This window comes from Schistocerca gregaria, chromosome 3, assembly GCF_023897955.1.
Source record: "Schistocerca gregaria isolate iqSchGreg1 chromosome 3, iqSchGreg1.2, whole genome shotgun sequence".
NCBI lineage: Eukaryota > Metazoa > Arthropoda > Insecta > Orthoptera > Acrididae > Schistocerca > Schistocerca gregaria.
The window spans coordinates 82,157,488-82,174,710 of NC_064922.1; the positions used below are offsets into that span (position 1 = coordinate 82,157,488).

The following is a 17,223-nucleotide window of genomic DNA, read 5'->3' on the forward strand; positions in this document are numbered from 1 at the left end:
CCACTCTCATCGAGGGGAGGGGGAGAATGGGTTAGCTATGAAGGCAGTTCCCACAGGTCGAGTAGTTTATAATGCATCCAAGTCCACTTCCCCTCACCACCATCTTAAGGATGAGACCCAACAGTTCACAAAACCTGTGTGACAGTGTAAATGAGGATGGTGGGCAGATCTCCAGAGAAACTGAAGACTGCTCTGTAGTCCAAATATGCTGAACCGAAAGTGGCACCCACGAACTCAACAGAACGATGGCTCCTCTGACAGAGGAAGAGACCTTATGTTAAAGGGCTGTTTCCTATGCGCAGTTTGGTGAGCAGCTTTTCCTTCCATTGGTCTAGTTGGCATGAAGTCCATCATGTCTGTGTGGTTGATTCGAGTGATCGTAGTTTGTTGTCCGCCACTTCCAACCATTCAGATTCCAAATGAAAAATGATTCTTCTGTCAGATAATGAGATTGCGGCATAAAAGTGGTCAGCACCTTGGTGTACAACAACATCCCGACACGTTTCTTCGGCTGCTTTGTCAGGTATGTTGTTGCTCTGTAAGTCTATTTGCCAAGGTGCCTCCTTGACTGTGTTGGAGCCACTGCGTCATGGCTGAGCTGAATCAAATGCTCTCTTGGGTATATTATGTGGATCACAATGAGTGAGTTGGAATAGAAAAGAAACTTTGTTCTGTGGTGCCTTTACATCCACTCCAGTGCAGTCATACCACGTAACTCTGCATCATAATTTTTAAATTGCTCTGGAAAGCACAAGTGGAAAACCTTAACAGGGAAAAGATGTGAACAACCAAGCGCGTTCCATTGCGGGGATCTGTCTATACAAACAACAATAAAACTGCCCTCCCCAGATTTCCTTCCAATACTATTCTTGTGTTTTAGCGTGAACAACCAAGTGCATTCCATTGTGGGGATCTGTCTATACAAACAACAATAAAACTGCCCTCCCCAGATTTCCTTCCAATACTATTTTTGTGTTTTAGGGTGCAAAACATCTAAGGTCATAAGAGCCCAGTATGGGGCCACAGAATGCTGGGACCGCGAGGGTAAAAAACCGTTGCGAGGTCCAATACAAAAAGGAAGAATAAACAAATCTAAAACATCAAGACATTACAGAAGTATCTAAAAGATGTCGACAAGGCACTGGAGTCACCAGGTAGAAATCAAATCTCTTTTGTCATATTACTGCTTTTAAAAAAACTTAAAATGTGAGCCACAGCTCCCATGTCCAGCAAAGCGGCGACAGCCCGACCCTGAGATGTAAGTGGCTAAAATAGGGGCAGAGCATCAGGAAATGTCTGACTGTTAATGGCTGGCTACAGAAAGGACAGCTGGGTGGAGGGTCGCCACTCAACAAGTGGTGGTGACTAAAGTGGCAGTGTCCTATTCGCAACCGAGCTAACATTACTTCCTCATGGCGAGACGGCCAGGAGGAAGTCGACTAGGCTGCTGGCAGAGGTTTGACTTCTCCGAGTTTGTTCCCATGAAGAAAGCACCAATGGTCATGCCAAAGTGACGTGATACGCCGATAGAGAAAAGTACAAACATCTTGCGAGCGAACAGACTCAGAGACAGGCCGACTGATATGGACTGCGGCCTTAGATGCAGCATCATCCCAAGGCACACCAACACGGCCAGGAGCCCACATGAACATCACTTGGGCTCCCCCATCTGGGAACAAATGGAGGCAGTCCTGTATCCGTCGAACAATGGGGTGGACTGGATTGGAATCATCTAGACTCTGAAGGGCACTGAGGCAGTCAGAGCAGATCACAAAGCGAGTTAGCTGGTGCCTCAGGACGTAGTGAACAGCCCGATAGAGGGCAAAAAGCTCTGCTGTAAAAATTCTGCACTGGTCAAGAAGCCGGTATTGAAACTTATCGGGCCCGATGACAAAAGCACAGCCACACCTTGGGCGGACTTGGAACCATCAGTGTAAAAAAATATGCTGTCGGCAAGTTGTGAGCGAAGTTCGAGAAATTTGCAGCGATAGGTCAGCTCGGGAGTCGAATCCTTCGGGAACAAGCTGAGGTCAAAACGAACACAAACCTGTATCTGAAGCCAAGGCAGTGGAGGGCTCTCCCCCATTCGGAAAGTGGCAGGAAGTGTGAACTGCAGCTGCTGAATTAGGTGACAAAAGCGGATGGCGGGAGGCCGCAGAGAAGAAACGCACATCTCGTACTGGCGGTCAAAAATGTCATCAAAAAAAGTGTCAAAGAATGGGTGGCCTGGCATGGAAGAAAGCTGACACGAATACCTACTGAGTAAGATGTTGCGCCGGTATGACAGTGGAAGTTCATAGGCTTCTGCGTAGAGACTCTCAACAGGACTAGTACGGAAGGCACCAGTGGCGAGACGGATCCCCAAATGATGTATTGTACTTAGACGGTGTAAGATAGACGGCCGTGCAGAGGAGTAGACAATGCATCCATAATCCAACTTGGAGCAGACAAGAGATCGATAGAAGCGGAGGAGGACAGGGAGAGCATTTTGGCCCAGTCGCAAGACGGTGGAAGAAACACCTTGTACTGCCAGAAGTTGACACAAACAAATTTGGTAGCAGAAAAGCGGAAACCATTTGTAGCACTCCACGAATACAGATGGTCCAGACAATGCTGAAGACAGCGTTGCAGGAGACACGTCCGCTGGGAGCTGCAATAAACAGCAAAGTCGACAACCAAAACAGAACCAGAAATGCCAGCTGAAAGGCAGTCCATAATGGGGTTGACGGCTATGGCGAAGAGGACGACACTCAGTATGGAACCCTGAGGCACCCTGTTCTCCTGTGAAGAGGTGTGGGATAAGGAGGAACCCACACATACCCGGAAAACTATATCTGTTTAAAAATTCCTGAATGAAAGTGGGAAGACGACGGTGAAGGCCCCATGTGTGCATAGTATGTAGAATGCCTGTCTGCCAACAGGTATCATAGGCTTTCTCCAAATCAAAGAAAACATCCACTATTTGTCAATTCTGCATTAAATTATTCATGATGAACATCGACACCGGGTGGCGCTTTCGGAACCCATACTGAGAAGATGGTGTGACTCCAGCCACCACACCAATCTACCATTGATCATTCATTCCATCACCTTATAGATGCTGCTGGTAAGGGAAATCAGACGATAGCTGGAAGGATGGGATTTATCTTTACCAGGCTTAGGTAGCGGAACATTAACAGCTTCGCGCCAAGGCGTGGGAAATACACCGTCAGTCCAAATATGGTTTCAGGTATCAATGAGAAAGCGTCTTCCCACAGGAGGAAGATTCTGCAACATGAGGACGTGGATTGTATCGGGCACAGGAGCAGAAGACCTGGATGAGGACAGAGCACATTTGAGATTCCTCATAGTAAAAGGAGTATTGTAGCATTCTCGATTCAAAGAGAGAAAAGAGACAGCACGAGCCTCCTCCGCCTGTTTCCGAGGAAGGAAGACAGGATGGTAGTGGGTGGAGCTTGAAACCTCTGCAAAGTACTGGCCAAAAGTGTTGGAAACATCTACAGGGTCGACTATGACGTTTTCCGCCACCAGGGATTGGGGAGTCGGCTGTAGTCCCAGAAAGCCGCTGCAGGCCACTCCAAACGAGAGATGACGGAGTAAAGCTGTTGAATGAGCTGGTGAAGGAAACCTAGCATGCTTTCTTTAATAGTGCGGAGGCACTAAGTGCACGTCGTCAGGCACAAATCGCATTGCTGCACTCCACAGTCCACCAAGGGACCAGGAAATAACGGGGAGAAGTAGTAGTACGAGGGATAGAGGATTCGGCAGTTGACAGAATAATGTCCACGAGGTGCTCGAACAGATCACCACAGCTGGGAAACGGACGTTTGACAAAGACTTACGGAGGAATATCGCCTACTTACGGAGGAATATGAGCAAGAGAGAATTTCCAATGAGCGGGCTGCTGTGGTGGGGTATGACTGTACAGGCAAGTCACACAAGGGAAGTGGTCACTCGAGTAAGTATTGGGAAAAGGACACCACTTGAGACGTCAAGCGAGCTGGGCAGAGCAGATCAAGAGGTCTAAGAGGGAATAAGTGTGTATGGAATCAGAGAGATACGTGGCTTCGCCAGTGTTAAGGCACACAAGATGAAGAAGATCTGCCAAAAGAGAACCTCTCAGGCAGGCGACAGGTGAGTCCCAAAGCGTATGATGGGCGTTGGTGTCACCGAGGAGCAGAAAGGGTGGAGAAAGCTGGGCAACAAGCTGCATCAGGTCTGCATTAGTGACAGCAGAAGATGAAGGGATATAAATGGTGCAGAGGGAAAAGGTAAATTCAGGAAGGAAAACACGGATAGCAACTGCTTGCAGGTGGGTGTGCAAGGGGATAGGACGATGACAATCACCATCTCGTAGAAGCAGCACGACCCCACCATGGGCAGGACTCCCCACCCTAAGGGGAAGTTGCATCCAGAGCAATGTAAAATGGGAGAGAGCAAAATGGTCTTGAGGACATAGCTTGGTTTCTTGGAGACAGACGACAAGCGGACATTGCGATCACGGCAGCAGCTGGAGGTCCGCCCTTTTAGACCGAAGGCCATGGATATTCCATTGTAAAAGGGCCATAAAATTTAGGAACACTGGAGAATGAAGAAGAAACTCACTTCGACAACTGCTTAGGGCAAGCTGTCGAGGGAGGACGGACTCCGGAATCCACAGGTGGAGGATCTTTGTCCATCAACTCAGCAGGATCAATGGAGCTTCCCCGAAGTCGGTCAGTTGAAGAGGGCTTAAGAGTCTGAGAGGGGGAAGACTGTTTGCCTTTGGATGATTATTTTGGCTTTTGATGATTGGCAGAAGAGCCAGACAGCTGCAAACTTGAGTTACGCAAGAAATCTTCCCGGGAATAATCCTTTTTGAAAGGACGGTTCGCTGTCTGCGTTGCAACTGTCTTCATCGGTGAAAGCGAAGAACGGGCAGCAGAATCCACTGCCTGGGAAGCAGGAGAGAGTGTGTCAGCTTGAAGGCGAGGCGACTTGGCCACCATTGAACTGAACTGTAAGTCACAAGTTTGCGTACCATGTTTTTTGTGGGACAGGGAGAGGCTAACACAGTGATGTAGCTTCCAGACAAATGAACATTCGGTTTACGGTTTGCCAACAGTTTCTGGGCAACAGGAAAATGTACCTTCTCCGTCACCTTTATCTCCTGAACAGCCTGCTCGTCTTTGTAGACAGGACAAGAACGAGAAGAAGCAGAATGTTCTCTATGACAATTAATGCAGCGGGGGAAAGGAGGTGGACAGGCACCCTCGTGTGCATCCCTGCTACAAGTGACACATTTGGCCACATTTTTACATGATGTGCTGGTATGATTGAACTGGTGGGGGTGGGAGATTTAACACCTCAATGGATTGGGAATGTAGGGGCACACAGAGATGACTTCATAGCCTGCCTTGATCTTGGTAGGAAGCGTTAACCGATCGAACGTCAGGAATAATGGACAAGTGGGCACCAAATCGGCAGCTTCCTTCTTCATAACTCTATGAACAGCAGTAGCGCCCTGATCCGATAGATAATTAGTTATTTCGTCCTCTGTCAAGCCATCCAGCATCCGGGTGTAGATAACACCACAGTAGGAGTTAAGTGTCCTGCGAGCCTCTACTTTTATAGCATATTCGTCGAGGGTTTGGGCCTCGAGTAGTTTAAGGGCCTGGAGAGCACTACCAATTTCCAAAACCAGCGTTGTACTGCAGAGATGAGAGCATGACTTCACAGGGCCGGCGATGCCATCCATGCCTTTCTGTGCAACAAAGGGGTTTACAGAAGCAAAAGTCTGGTTTTCGTCTAAACGTGAGACTACTAGATATCCAGGTGCAACAGGAAGAGAAATTGAGGCAGGAGCCTCATTCCACTTTCTTTTATGTGAAACACTTGGAGAAAGACAAGGAAAATCAGTCATTGGGAAGAAGTCCCCCATGACTGCCAGCATTTCTGATGGCACGTTCCTTCTAGCAGGGGCCCTCCATAGGGGAGGCCCCCACCTTAGGTCACACCTCCCGTACGACAGACAGAGGGACCAATTGGCAGAGGAGGAAGGTAATAACAGTTCAGGCAATCACTCCTCCCTGGGCCTGGTCGGCAGCACGGGGTACGTGCGGGCCCTACATGCCAACCCGGGGCTCGGAATTACCTGTTGCCCAGTCTCCTGCTACGCATCCAACATATGGGTGGCCATCAGGCAACACAGAGAGGAGAAGAAAAGATAAGAAGGAATGGAAGAAAGGAAAGACGGCCTCAAACACAACAGCGGAGGAAATGGAGAGCAGAACAAGGAAAGAAAGGAGGAGGAAAAGGAGAGCAGAACAAAAAAAGAAAGGAAAGAGGGAACAGGGAAAGGGCAGTACAAGAGAGAAGAGATCTACAAGTAAACCAATGCAATTGAGCTTCAAGAGCCCATGTAGGCACGGGACATCTCCACGCGCGAGGGCTGGGGACCCGTGGTCCCCAAGTACATACTCACCAAAGAGCGGTGAGCTCACTGGAAAGGGGAGGGGGGGGGGGGGGGGGGGGGGGGGGGGGTAGCGATACTAAATTGTGAGCACTTTACCTTCGATACTATGAAACACTTTTCTTCTACTGAAGAAGTGCTCATAACTCTTAAGCTATGCATTTTAGAGCCCATATTTACAGAATTTTTCTGCTTCGAATGATTGTTCCCGACATATCCCCATATACTGACCATTCCTCCTGGGACGTATTCTGAGTAAGAGATACATCAAAAAATGTGCTAATTTTTTAAAATTTTTCATCATCCTCATCACCATCCTCTTCATCCACCTTTCAGAGAACTTGCAAAACAGACCATTCACAGAAATTCTATGTGAAGGATACTGTTAACTGTTACTTTACATTCTCTGTGAAGAAAACAAATTTCAAGGAACTCTGAATACACAAAAGTGAGACAAGTCAAAAACTACATTTGCTTTCAGAGCAGTTGACCAATATCTTTAGCCCAGGAGTGTATTCTGGATCAAAATGCTGATTCCACTAGATGTGATTCTGTGATAGTTTTACAATTACAGAGAAAACAGACAATGACACAGCTCAAGACATCTATGTAATTTCATTTTTCTCCCTCTAGGCAATATCAGTACGCCACAAGTTAAACACCATGTAACTAGTATTGTCAAACATACTCTCTGACTTACTTTCTATACAAAGTCTATGCTTTGTGAAATATTCCTAGGTGCTAGGTTGCAAGATAAATTATTCGAATGCCACACCAATGTCTTTAAAAAAAAAAAAAGTCAACTTATGAAAGATATTATTTTGAATAGCTTATAGCTTTTTATGTTTTCCTGAAAATGCATGGTTTTGTAAGACTATGCAGTAGCTTGTACTGTACTGATTAGATATGCTAAGAACTGTAGTACCTGTAGTAACAAACTGGTAAAGATGACACAGCCATTTATGCATTTGAGGCACTGTACATTTTAATTTACAGAGAAACATTGTAGATCTGAATTTGCAGACTAAGACCAAATGAACTGACAAAAAACTTGGCACTTATAAACATAAAATGAGGTAAAGTAAGACTGTAATTGCTATGCAAATGAATATTTGTACAGTAACAGTAATGAAAATCGCGAGTTGCAATGGGTATGCATCTACAAAATTAAATTTTATTTCAACCAGTGCATATTCAAACAAAATTTCCATTTTAAGGGTCTATATGCTTGTTATTGTAGCTTAAATGTGACTGGAATTGTTGTCTGCTGCACCACTACTAGTGGCAGGTAGCCAACCATCAGTCACAGCGATGTGTCAACATAGCCTACATCTTGCTGTGTGTATGGCTCTTCACAACTGTAGCATGGGGACTCTCATTGGCTCTACTAAACTTGTGACTGTTCAGTATTCCATCTCTGGTGAACAGGCTCATCCATGAAAAGTACACATGTAGGAAATTGAGGATCAACTCTTAGGTGGTTGCCCACGCAAGTCATCAGCAGCTGTGCACTGGCAGAACAGTGACATCACCCTGCACAGGCAGCAAACGAGCAGGACATGGCCTTGGGCAACCATGCAGATTGTATGTCTCAATCTGCAAAGCCTTACAACTTGTGGCACAATAAGTTAGTCGGAGTTCTGCACCAGCAGCAATGGAGTTCACCGAGACTGCATTAGTTTCACACTCCAGAGATCGCTCCGAGCAGCAGTCAGAAGAGTGCAGCTGCGAGTCTGAAATAATCTGAAACAGCCCTCAAAGAAAGGAACTGTTGCAGCCTTGTTAGTGCAGTGATGTTGGTAACACACTAGTCTCTGGATGGATGTTTACTTCTGGAAGTGATGTTTGTAATGGTACTTAGTTCTCACCCTGGACAGATTTATATACAAGGAAATTCCACGATGATGTTACAAACTTACAGGATGAGGGAGAATGGTAAATGTATCAGAGGCAAGGGAACCTCATCCAGAAATGACAGATCATTCTGATATCTCCGACAGTGGAATACGTGCACTGATACTACTGTTGCTAAGACTATATAGTAGGCAATGCAGACAAGCGATGGCATACTACATAGTGGCATCAGCAATCCTGGTGTACAATGTCTGTACTGTAATAGACTGCAGTCTGTGTTAAGTTGAAGTACTGGTGTCTACCAGCCCTAACCAAATGGAGTTTTACACGATGACAGAACTTACAGACACAATTTTCATGTATGGGCAACCAAATGGAAGCAGGAGAGGAGCAGAGAGATCATACCAGATCAGATATCCTCATAGAAGACATCTGGCTCACACCATGTTTCCAAGACTGCTCCAATAATTATGTGAAGCAGGGCAATTATTATCGCAGCACCATGACCAAGGAGGATGATGAACTACACGGACTCCCAGTTTCGAAGATGCAGTGCTTGCTTGCACAGCTCAGATGAGGTGCCTACAATGAGCAGTCAACCAGTTGTATGTGAAGTGCGTGCTTTTCCTACTTCCGTGTGGCAGTAGTACAAGAAATGCAAACACATCCCTACCATCCAAAGAAAGTGGATGATTTGACTCCTGCCAACTTCGGACATCATGCTGTGTTCAGGCAATGTTTCTTGCAGCGTCTTACAGTCAATACTCACTTTTCTGTTTATGTACTTTTTACAGATGAAGCCTGTTTCGCCAGAGACGGAATACTGAACAGTCAGTTTTAGTCATAACTTGGTCGATGAAAATGCACTCGCTACAGCTTTGAAGAGTCAGCAACATGGATTGTCAATCAGAGTTTGGGGAGGCATAACCAATGATAACTTAGTACACTCATTTCTTCTTCCTCCCAGCTAAATGCACCGGTGTACACAGTGTTTATTAGAGACAACCTACCCAAGTTCCTGAAATATATCCCCACTTGTTATTTGTCAATGGATGTGGTTTCAACATGATGGAGTCCCTCTTCACCTTGAACAGAGGGTTTATGACCTCCTGGATCACACATTCCCTGAGGAGTGGAGAGGCAGAGGAGATATTTCGTGACCGGCACATTCACCTGATCTCACCCCATGTGATTCCTTGTTGTGGGGCCTTGAGAAAAGTCTTGTGTATGAATCACCTTTTGAGACTGGAGAGTACCTCCTGGCAAGAATTTTACTGTCTACAAAACTGTTCTAATGACACAGGCTACATTATAACAGCTACGACAAACTTTATGTGCCAGTATGAGATTTTCACTCTGCAGCGGAGTGTGCGCTGATATGAAACTTCCTGGCAGATTAAAACTGTGTGCCCGACCGAGACTCGAACTCGGGACCTTTGCCTTTCACGGGCAAGTGCTCTACCATCTGAGCTACCGAAGCACGACTCACGCCCGGTAAAGCTGTGAGTACCGGGCGTGAGTCGTGCTTCGGTAGCTCAGATGGTAGAGCACTTGTCCGCAAAAGGCAAAGGTCCCGAGTTCGGGTCTCGGTCGGGTGCACAGTTTTAATCTGCCAGGAAGTTTCAAACTTTATGTGATTATTCCACCCCTGCACTGACACTTGGGGATGTCATTTTGAACAGCTTCTGTGAATGTAGCAGCTTGTGAAACTTGTGGAGATAAATAGAATTCATTATTACTGTACCATAGAGTTAGTATTTTAGATCACTCCGACATCAATTTGTGAGCCCCATTATTAGTCCATCAATGGGTGTATCTATTTGAGTGTATTGGGGTATATTCGGCAGGAATTCTGTATGTTATTAACAGGGTTCATAAGTTGGGGGCCTTAGTCTAGCGAAGCATGTGGCCTAGGTTGAGATTGTGTAGATTTTTGCTTATACTTTCCGACTCTGGTGTTTCTGGTCTATGGTCCCTTGCCTGAAATTGAACATTTACCCTTCTCCATCACCCCTGAAAGTTGATATCATCACGGACTCACTCTGTAAGTGTATAACCTGAAGTGGATGTTATGGTTTATGTTGTGTTGCAATACATAAATGCTCAATTACAGTGTACTAATTAACCTGCGCAGAGATGTTTCAGAACCAGGTCATGACAAGGGTGAGTGCCCAAACACAATGTTGCAATCGGTCTTATCTCAAACTGCTATACAGCAATAATACATAGCAGATAAGATCAGTGAATGCCTGGCGTTTTCTAATATGACCCAGAAGATGGTATATTTATTAATAGATATCTTTCCAACTGTCAAGCTGGAATGATGATTTGACTTCTGCGAGACTGACCTAGACTAAAAATATTTGGCAAGTTATAAAATTGTTAACACAGCAGTACGCTCAAAAGTATATATGCAGGATTAACAATAATGATTTTAGGAAAAGTTCACAAATCATACATTAGATGGATTGATATTTACAGTATCATATTTTACGGAATATAAGAGACACTTTTTTCTTCAAAAATTGCCTCCAAAATTTAGGTGCCTCTTATTCTTGAAATTAATATAAAAGTGTCCAATGTTCGATTTAAAATTCCCGTCAATCTTAAAAATGACCACATATTCGATGCTGGGAAAACCTACCTATTACTAGAAACATCAGATTCAATTAGCAGCAGCACTGCACAAATGTGACAAACATGAGTTGTGAAAATTCACAAGCTTGCTAACACCCGTCTCCCTCCCACCTCGCCATCACAAACCCAGAACACTTTCTAGCCTATGGTGTATCATTGCAGTCTGCAGTAGCAATGAACTTGAATTGAAAGCGATTTGTGTTATCAATAACAGTACATATTTTTGTTAGCAGCTAGTTTCATAACGGAAAAAATAAAAGGTATTCATATGATGTGGGCTATAAATTGAAAGTAATAGCAGATGCAGAACAACATGGAAACAGAGCAGCCGAGTGGCATTTCGGGCCTCCACCACAGAATAGACATTCGCAATCACAGCCTAGTAAAAAAGAGCTGAAACAATGATGAAGACTAAATGTGTAAAGAGAGAATTGAATGCAAAATGAACATAACTAGATGATGGCATATTGAAACAGATTTGAAGACACTGTCAAAATGGCATTGGAATTAATACAAAAATGATTCAAATAGGTTCGAGTTGATTGGTGCAACAGGTTTATGAAGCGTCATGGACTTAGAATGCGGACCAAAACCAAAATACCTCAGAAAATGCCACAAGAGTATAAGTATTATCTTTCCATCACTTTATTATTCAATATCAAAAGAAAACTAGTGTGGAACTAAGCCAAATAGCGGATATGGACGAAACTCCTCTGACATTTAATGTGCCAAGTAACAGAAATGTTGCCATGAAAGGTCTAAAACTGTAACTATAAAAACAAATGAACATGAAAAAATGCACTACACTGTTTCATGTTGTGTTGACAGTACTAAACTTAATCCAGTGATCATGTTCAAGTGCATAACATGCCAAAACCTTCTAAAATACCGCCAGGTGTTGTTCACATACACATCAAGGGTTCAATGGACAAGGCTGTATGAAATTATGGATTAACAGAATGTGGGAGAGAGGGAAAGGTGCTTTATTGAAGAAGAGTTCTCTTCTTGTCCTAGATCATTTTAGAAGCCATTTGAAAAATTCTGTGAAAGAGAAACTGAGACAGGGAAAAACAAAGCTTGTTGTTATTCCAGGACGACTTGCTTCACAACTGCAACATATTGATGCCTTCATAAATAAACCATTTGTAGAGCATTTGAGAGAGGAATGGAAGAAATAGATGATGGATGAAACCCAACATGAATTCACGCCGAAGGAAGAGAGGAGGAGAAGAAGAAAGTTCAGATGATTTCCAGGGATTTAAAAGGTCAAGTCAGTTTTATACACTTAGATTGCAAAGCCAGAATAAAAAAATTCTAATAATAAAAATGGTATTTTTTAAAAATTGCTTAGAAATTAATCTGAGTCTTACAGTTTGTAACATCTTATAGTCCGTAAAATATGGTATTTCATTTTTGATCGTTTCTGGCTGTCAACATACACTCACATAACTTTGTTATACTTTGAAAGACAGCAAATAGAGAAATGGTATTCTGTGGGACTAATGCTGAAGAGTAATAATTTACCTATTAAATTGTTATTATGTGTATGTAATAATCAGCTGGCTTATTTTAAATCCAAAAACAAATACATTTTATAAGTTTTTTAATATTTTACTCTGCCACAAAATGTAAAGATATGTGTCAATGATTCAGTTGTTACATTACAGGCATGAACACTTTATTACACAAGTAGTGTAATGTTCAATAACAAGTACTAGCAAGGCACAATTTTAACAATGTCAACTTGAACCCTAAAAATCACATTGCGCACTTACACAACAACAATAACACACTCACATCAACATTACAGAGATTCTAAACACTCGTTCACTCGGCACAGAAGACTTTCTATCAAATCAAAATAGGTCAGTGAGCACTTTATTGTACTGACAGGATCTTGTTCGAAAAGTTTTCCTGCCACTGTAACTTTTATTTCCAGCCCATCACTTTTGTCTGAACTTGATTTGTTTTTTTTATTCTCGAGTTCTTCTTTGAGTTTCAGTTCATAGTGGCTTCTTGACAACTTAAGAGCTTCTTCAAGTGGATTAAGAAATGACTGCTTTAATTCAGGCAAACAATCAAGAAACCCTGTTTTGTTCTCTTTGTCTCTTATAACCATATAGCGAATGAAATTAAGAACAGAATTTATTCTCGACATATGTTCCAGAAGGTCAGTCTCTGCTCCTTCAGGTAGTGTACAACACTTCTTGACTAAAATCTGAAGCATTCTGCCTTTAAAATAAGGTGATACGTTGCTGCTAATCTTCATTTCTTCCAACATAACATTCTTTAAATACGTGACAAGAAAACTATTGACAGCAGAGTACTCAGCCGTTTGTGACAAATGCACTAGCAACAAATAAAGACATTTCCTGTCTAATACAGAAAGGTACACTTCAAAAACACTGACTGCAAGCTTTCTATACTCTTCAGTTGGACAATAAACCATCACAGGTTGTAAACGACCTAGAAATTTGCTGTGGATTTCACTTTCAACTGAAGAGTTTGTCAGGGATGCTTTAGCAATCCTTGATGTGACTGTGTGTGCTAAAATCAAGCCCTTGTATATTATCAATTGTTCAGAACATTTGAGCATTTCTGCACTAAGAAGTAAGTTTTTATGAAATACGTAAATGGGGTTGTAAACTGTAGGTAGAATTTCTTCAAGAAAATGTTCCCCAAGAATTAAATAATACAATGTACCCAAACCTAACATGGGGATTTCTTCATCTGTACCAAATATACTAGTTGATGGCTGCTCTAAAACTGGGTCATTGAGAGCATCTTCTACTGATTTATAATGGCTTTGCTGATCTCTCTTTTTTATCTTTGTGCTTTTAACTTCAGTATATTCTAAGAATTTTAAAAGATCATTTGCAATACAGAATAAATTTCTTACCAGATTCTCTGCGATGACTCTTGACTCACTTTTACTGTGACCTTCAAGTCTCAGAGAAGTGTGAATGAAGGGGTGGCCTAATATCATAATTATGGATCTGATTAAAAATTTTCTCTCTCTAGTTCTCTGTGCAGATGCTTCAATTGAGGTAACTGCAGTTTTGGCAGTTATCTGAGAAATGAAATGGCTATAAAATGGCTCAATACACCTATATACACTGACAATATGTTCTATGTTTGGATCACAATCTAGCAATTTTGTCTCTTCCCCTTCGAGATTGTGATTCTCTGGAGCTGGTAATTTTTTGACATTCTGTTCTATCATGTTTAGGCACCACATAAGAGAGAAACCTCTGTTTTTTTGAAGCCTGCCCAACACAACTTGTAATGGTTTTAGGATCATTATTAGTACAGTGTCGTCACCCAATGTTTCTCCTAATTCTACAAATTCAAGAAGTAAATTTTCTGGGATGGCTTTCTGTGCCAAACACAACAGAATATCCTGGACACACTGAAACACATTTGGTCTTTTCTTAAATACATCACGGGTCACAAACTGCTTCACTGCCTCGATAATGCTGCTGCTATCTTCCACAATACACTTTTCATACTTAACATCACTGAATATAGCACTAGCTTTCTCCGTTTCTCCAGCTGAAAGACAGTGCACCAACACTGCAGTATGCTCAAGGGGTGCTTCAGAGAGATTGTCAACATCATCCTCTGTTGTTACCGCCATTATCACGGTTCAGAAATCTTAAATGTCACTATTCTGCAATGATACAGCCAGTAGCTCAAAACAGTCAGATTCTTCCCAGTGAAGTCAACACTGAAAAGAGCATACATTCTAATAAACAAATGTTACAACTCTAACAGCGATTCTGGAAATTAAGGCATACAACATAATAACGCAGATATGTATTTGTTATTTTTGTAAAAATGCCATATGAAAGAAAAAAATATTATCAAAATGTGCAGGACCTCTACAAAACAGTCATACTAATTGGCAAATTAATTTATAAGTTAAGATGACAAAATAACTTTTATGCTAAATAACACATTTCATGAAAGCAGTGCCTTTTATTGTGATGCAAAATAGGCTTCCTTTTGCCTACATTTAAAAAAGTTCTGTCATTGCAAGATCAGGTTGTAGGCCTAATACCTTGTACATACTTAAACTGTGGAAAAATGATACTACATTGCACAACATGGACGAAAGAAAAATTGCTGTTTGATAACGACACCATCCCCGATGACTCGTTGGACAGATAAGAGCTAGGATTGGTGAACAATGAGAAAGGAGATCCAATACAATCTTTTCAAAGAAACCATCGTGACATAGTCCTACACAATGAGCCACTTAACTCGGTACATACAATGAGGTTTTGCAAATTTATATATGTGAAAGTCCACAAGCAGTGCAGTCTGTAGGAAGAAAATGGATGAACTCAGTCAACAGATGAACTTAGTAACTATTTGCAGACTTGACTATTAACAGGTCCCCACCTCACACATTCAATAGACTGCACAGATAAAAACTGCACAATTTTCGAGAAATTGCCACATTTTCGCGAGGCAGAACATGTGACATACAGAAAGTTGGAGTTACAACTTGAAATGCGGTCACCCACAGACTGAAATAAGGTGGTGATATGAAAAATAACAATAGAGCAGCCTGAAGGGGGTCCTTCTATAACTGAAATCTGTTACAATGGTACACTGTGTCTCCCCCCCCCCCCACCCCCCCCCCCCACCCCCCCCCCCGCTACACGCCATACTGTAGTCTGCAAAGAACAGGTCCACTGCCGTACGGAACTTCATTAGCAAGACAGATGTTGGCATCACTTAAGATGGCATGAGGTCCAACAAATAATCATGTGTTCTAGAAAATTTCACCTCAGAACCACAGGTTGAAAATACCAATGTATCACTTGGTTATCCAAATGGTAGTAATTCCAAAAGTTCAACTGTGGTCCAAAAATGTTTTCTTAAGCTATCAGCACAGATTCTTCATATGGTAAAAAATTTTAAAACAAAGAAGGCAGATATTACTTTATTATATATGTCAGGGAAGTTGTTAAGTACACAGTCCAATGTTTGCAGCAGCTGAGAAACAAATATAATGGCACAGGTTGTTGTTGTTGTTGTTGTTGTTTTCAATCTCTCTCTCTGCATGAAATAGTAAATTGGAGCCTTCTCAAGCATAAACAGGATACAAAGTGAGTGAATGAATGAAGAGCACTGTTTTGGAGTTTTGCTGCATCAAAATTTCAATGTGCCAAATAACAACATGGATGGATGGATGGATATGGTTGTACGGATGCACAACAGCAAGGTCTTTAGCGTGCGCGTGGAAACAGATTGAAATGGGTATTAGTAAAACGCACAAAGCAGGACGATAAAACAACACATAAAACACAGACATTTGATGTCTTATAAATTGTGTTAGCTGTCCAATGTCTTTTCTCAGTTTTTCTATTTCTGATCTGTAGCCTGTGTTGCCATGCTGGTTTTGTGGGTTTGTTCTGGTGTTGGTTGGTTCTGATCTCTGCCTAGAGTGTATATTTAGTGTAGTGAGTGCTCCTATATAAACCAGTAGTTGTACTCTTCCATAGTTGTGTTTTCATTTATTTTGTTGTGTATGATTGTGTTGATAGTTTTTATTGTTGTTTCGACTTGTGGGTTATTTGGCGGTCTATGCAAGAATGGTCTAATGTCTGTATTTGTGTCTTTGTATTCTATATATATCAGCTGAAATTTTTCTTCTATATCTAACATGTGTGTCACTTCGTGCTCTATTTGTACTTGTTCTGGTGGCAGTCTTAAGATTTTGTTTTCCTCCGATTGTTTAATTGATGTGTATTGTTCTTTGTTTGTTTGCTCTGGGATGTTTGAGTCCATTACTGTATTTTCTTCTTCTTCTGATGGCACATTATTTTGTTCCAGTATTTGTTGTACTTGTTGTTTGATGTTTTCTAATTCTGACTGGGGTATCCTGTTATTTTTGATTATTACACGGATCTGATCAGCTAGTCGTCGTTCTGTTAAAAATTTTAATTCTGGGTATCTGGTAATAAATGTTGTGTATACTTGTGATCTGTATCCAGTTTTGTTGGTTCCTAGGTTAGTTGCTTGGTAATAACAGAACATGAGGTGTCGATTAACTTCATCTGACCGTCTCATCCTCTGTCTTTGTTTTCCTTCTAGGGTGGTTGCAGGAAGCATATCCTGCAAAACACCTCTATTTGGATTTAAATCATTTTCCAGTTGGCTAGCAGTGTCGTTACCATTGTAACGGGCATAGGGTTTGTTGTGGTTGGCAGGAGAGGCAACCGTGTTTTTCTAAAGGAGGCCGAAATGCACGCGTTTTAGCTCACGCAGGC

The 17,223-nt window shown here is 42.3% G+C and overlaps 2 protein-coding genes across 2 annotated transcripts in view; both read right to left on the reverse strand.

Annotated features, from left to right (window-relative positions):
* Positions 1-17,223, reverse strand: part of LOC126356060 (ubiquinone biosynthesis protein COQ9, mitochondrial) — a 221,413-nt gene that overhangs the window by 148,957 nt on the left and 55,233 nt on the right. The gene's annotated exons all lie outside the window — the stretch shown is intronic.
* LOC126356059 (glomulin) overlaps positions 12,604-17,223 on the reverse strand; it is a 59,667-nt gene continuing 55,047 nt past the window's right edge. Inside the window, exon 2 of the mRNA XM_050006761.1 lies at positions 12,604-14,669. Coding sequence (XP_049862718.1) covers positions 12,747-14,579 — 1,833 coding nt within the window. The 5' untranslated portion in view covers positions 14,580-14,669 and the 3' untranslated portion in view covers positions 12,604-12,746. The remainder of the gene's footprint in view (positions 14,670-17,223) is intronic.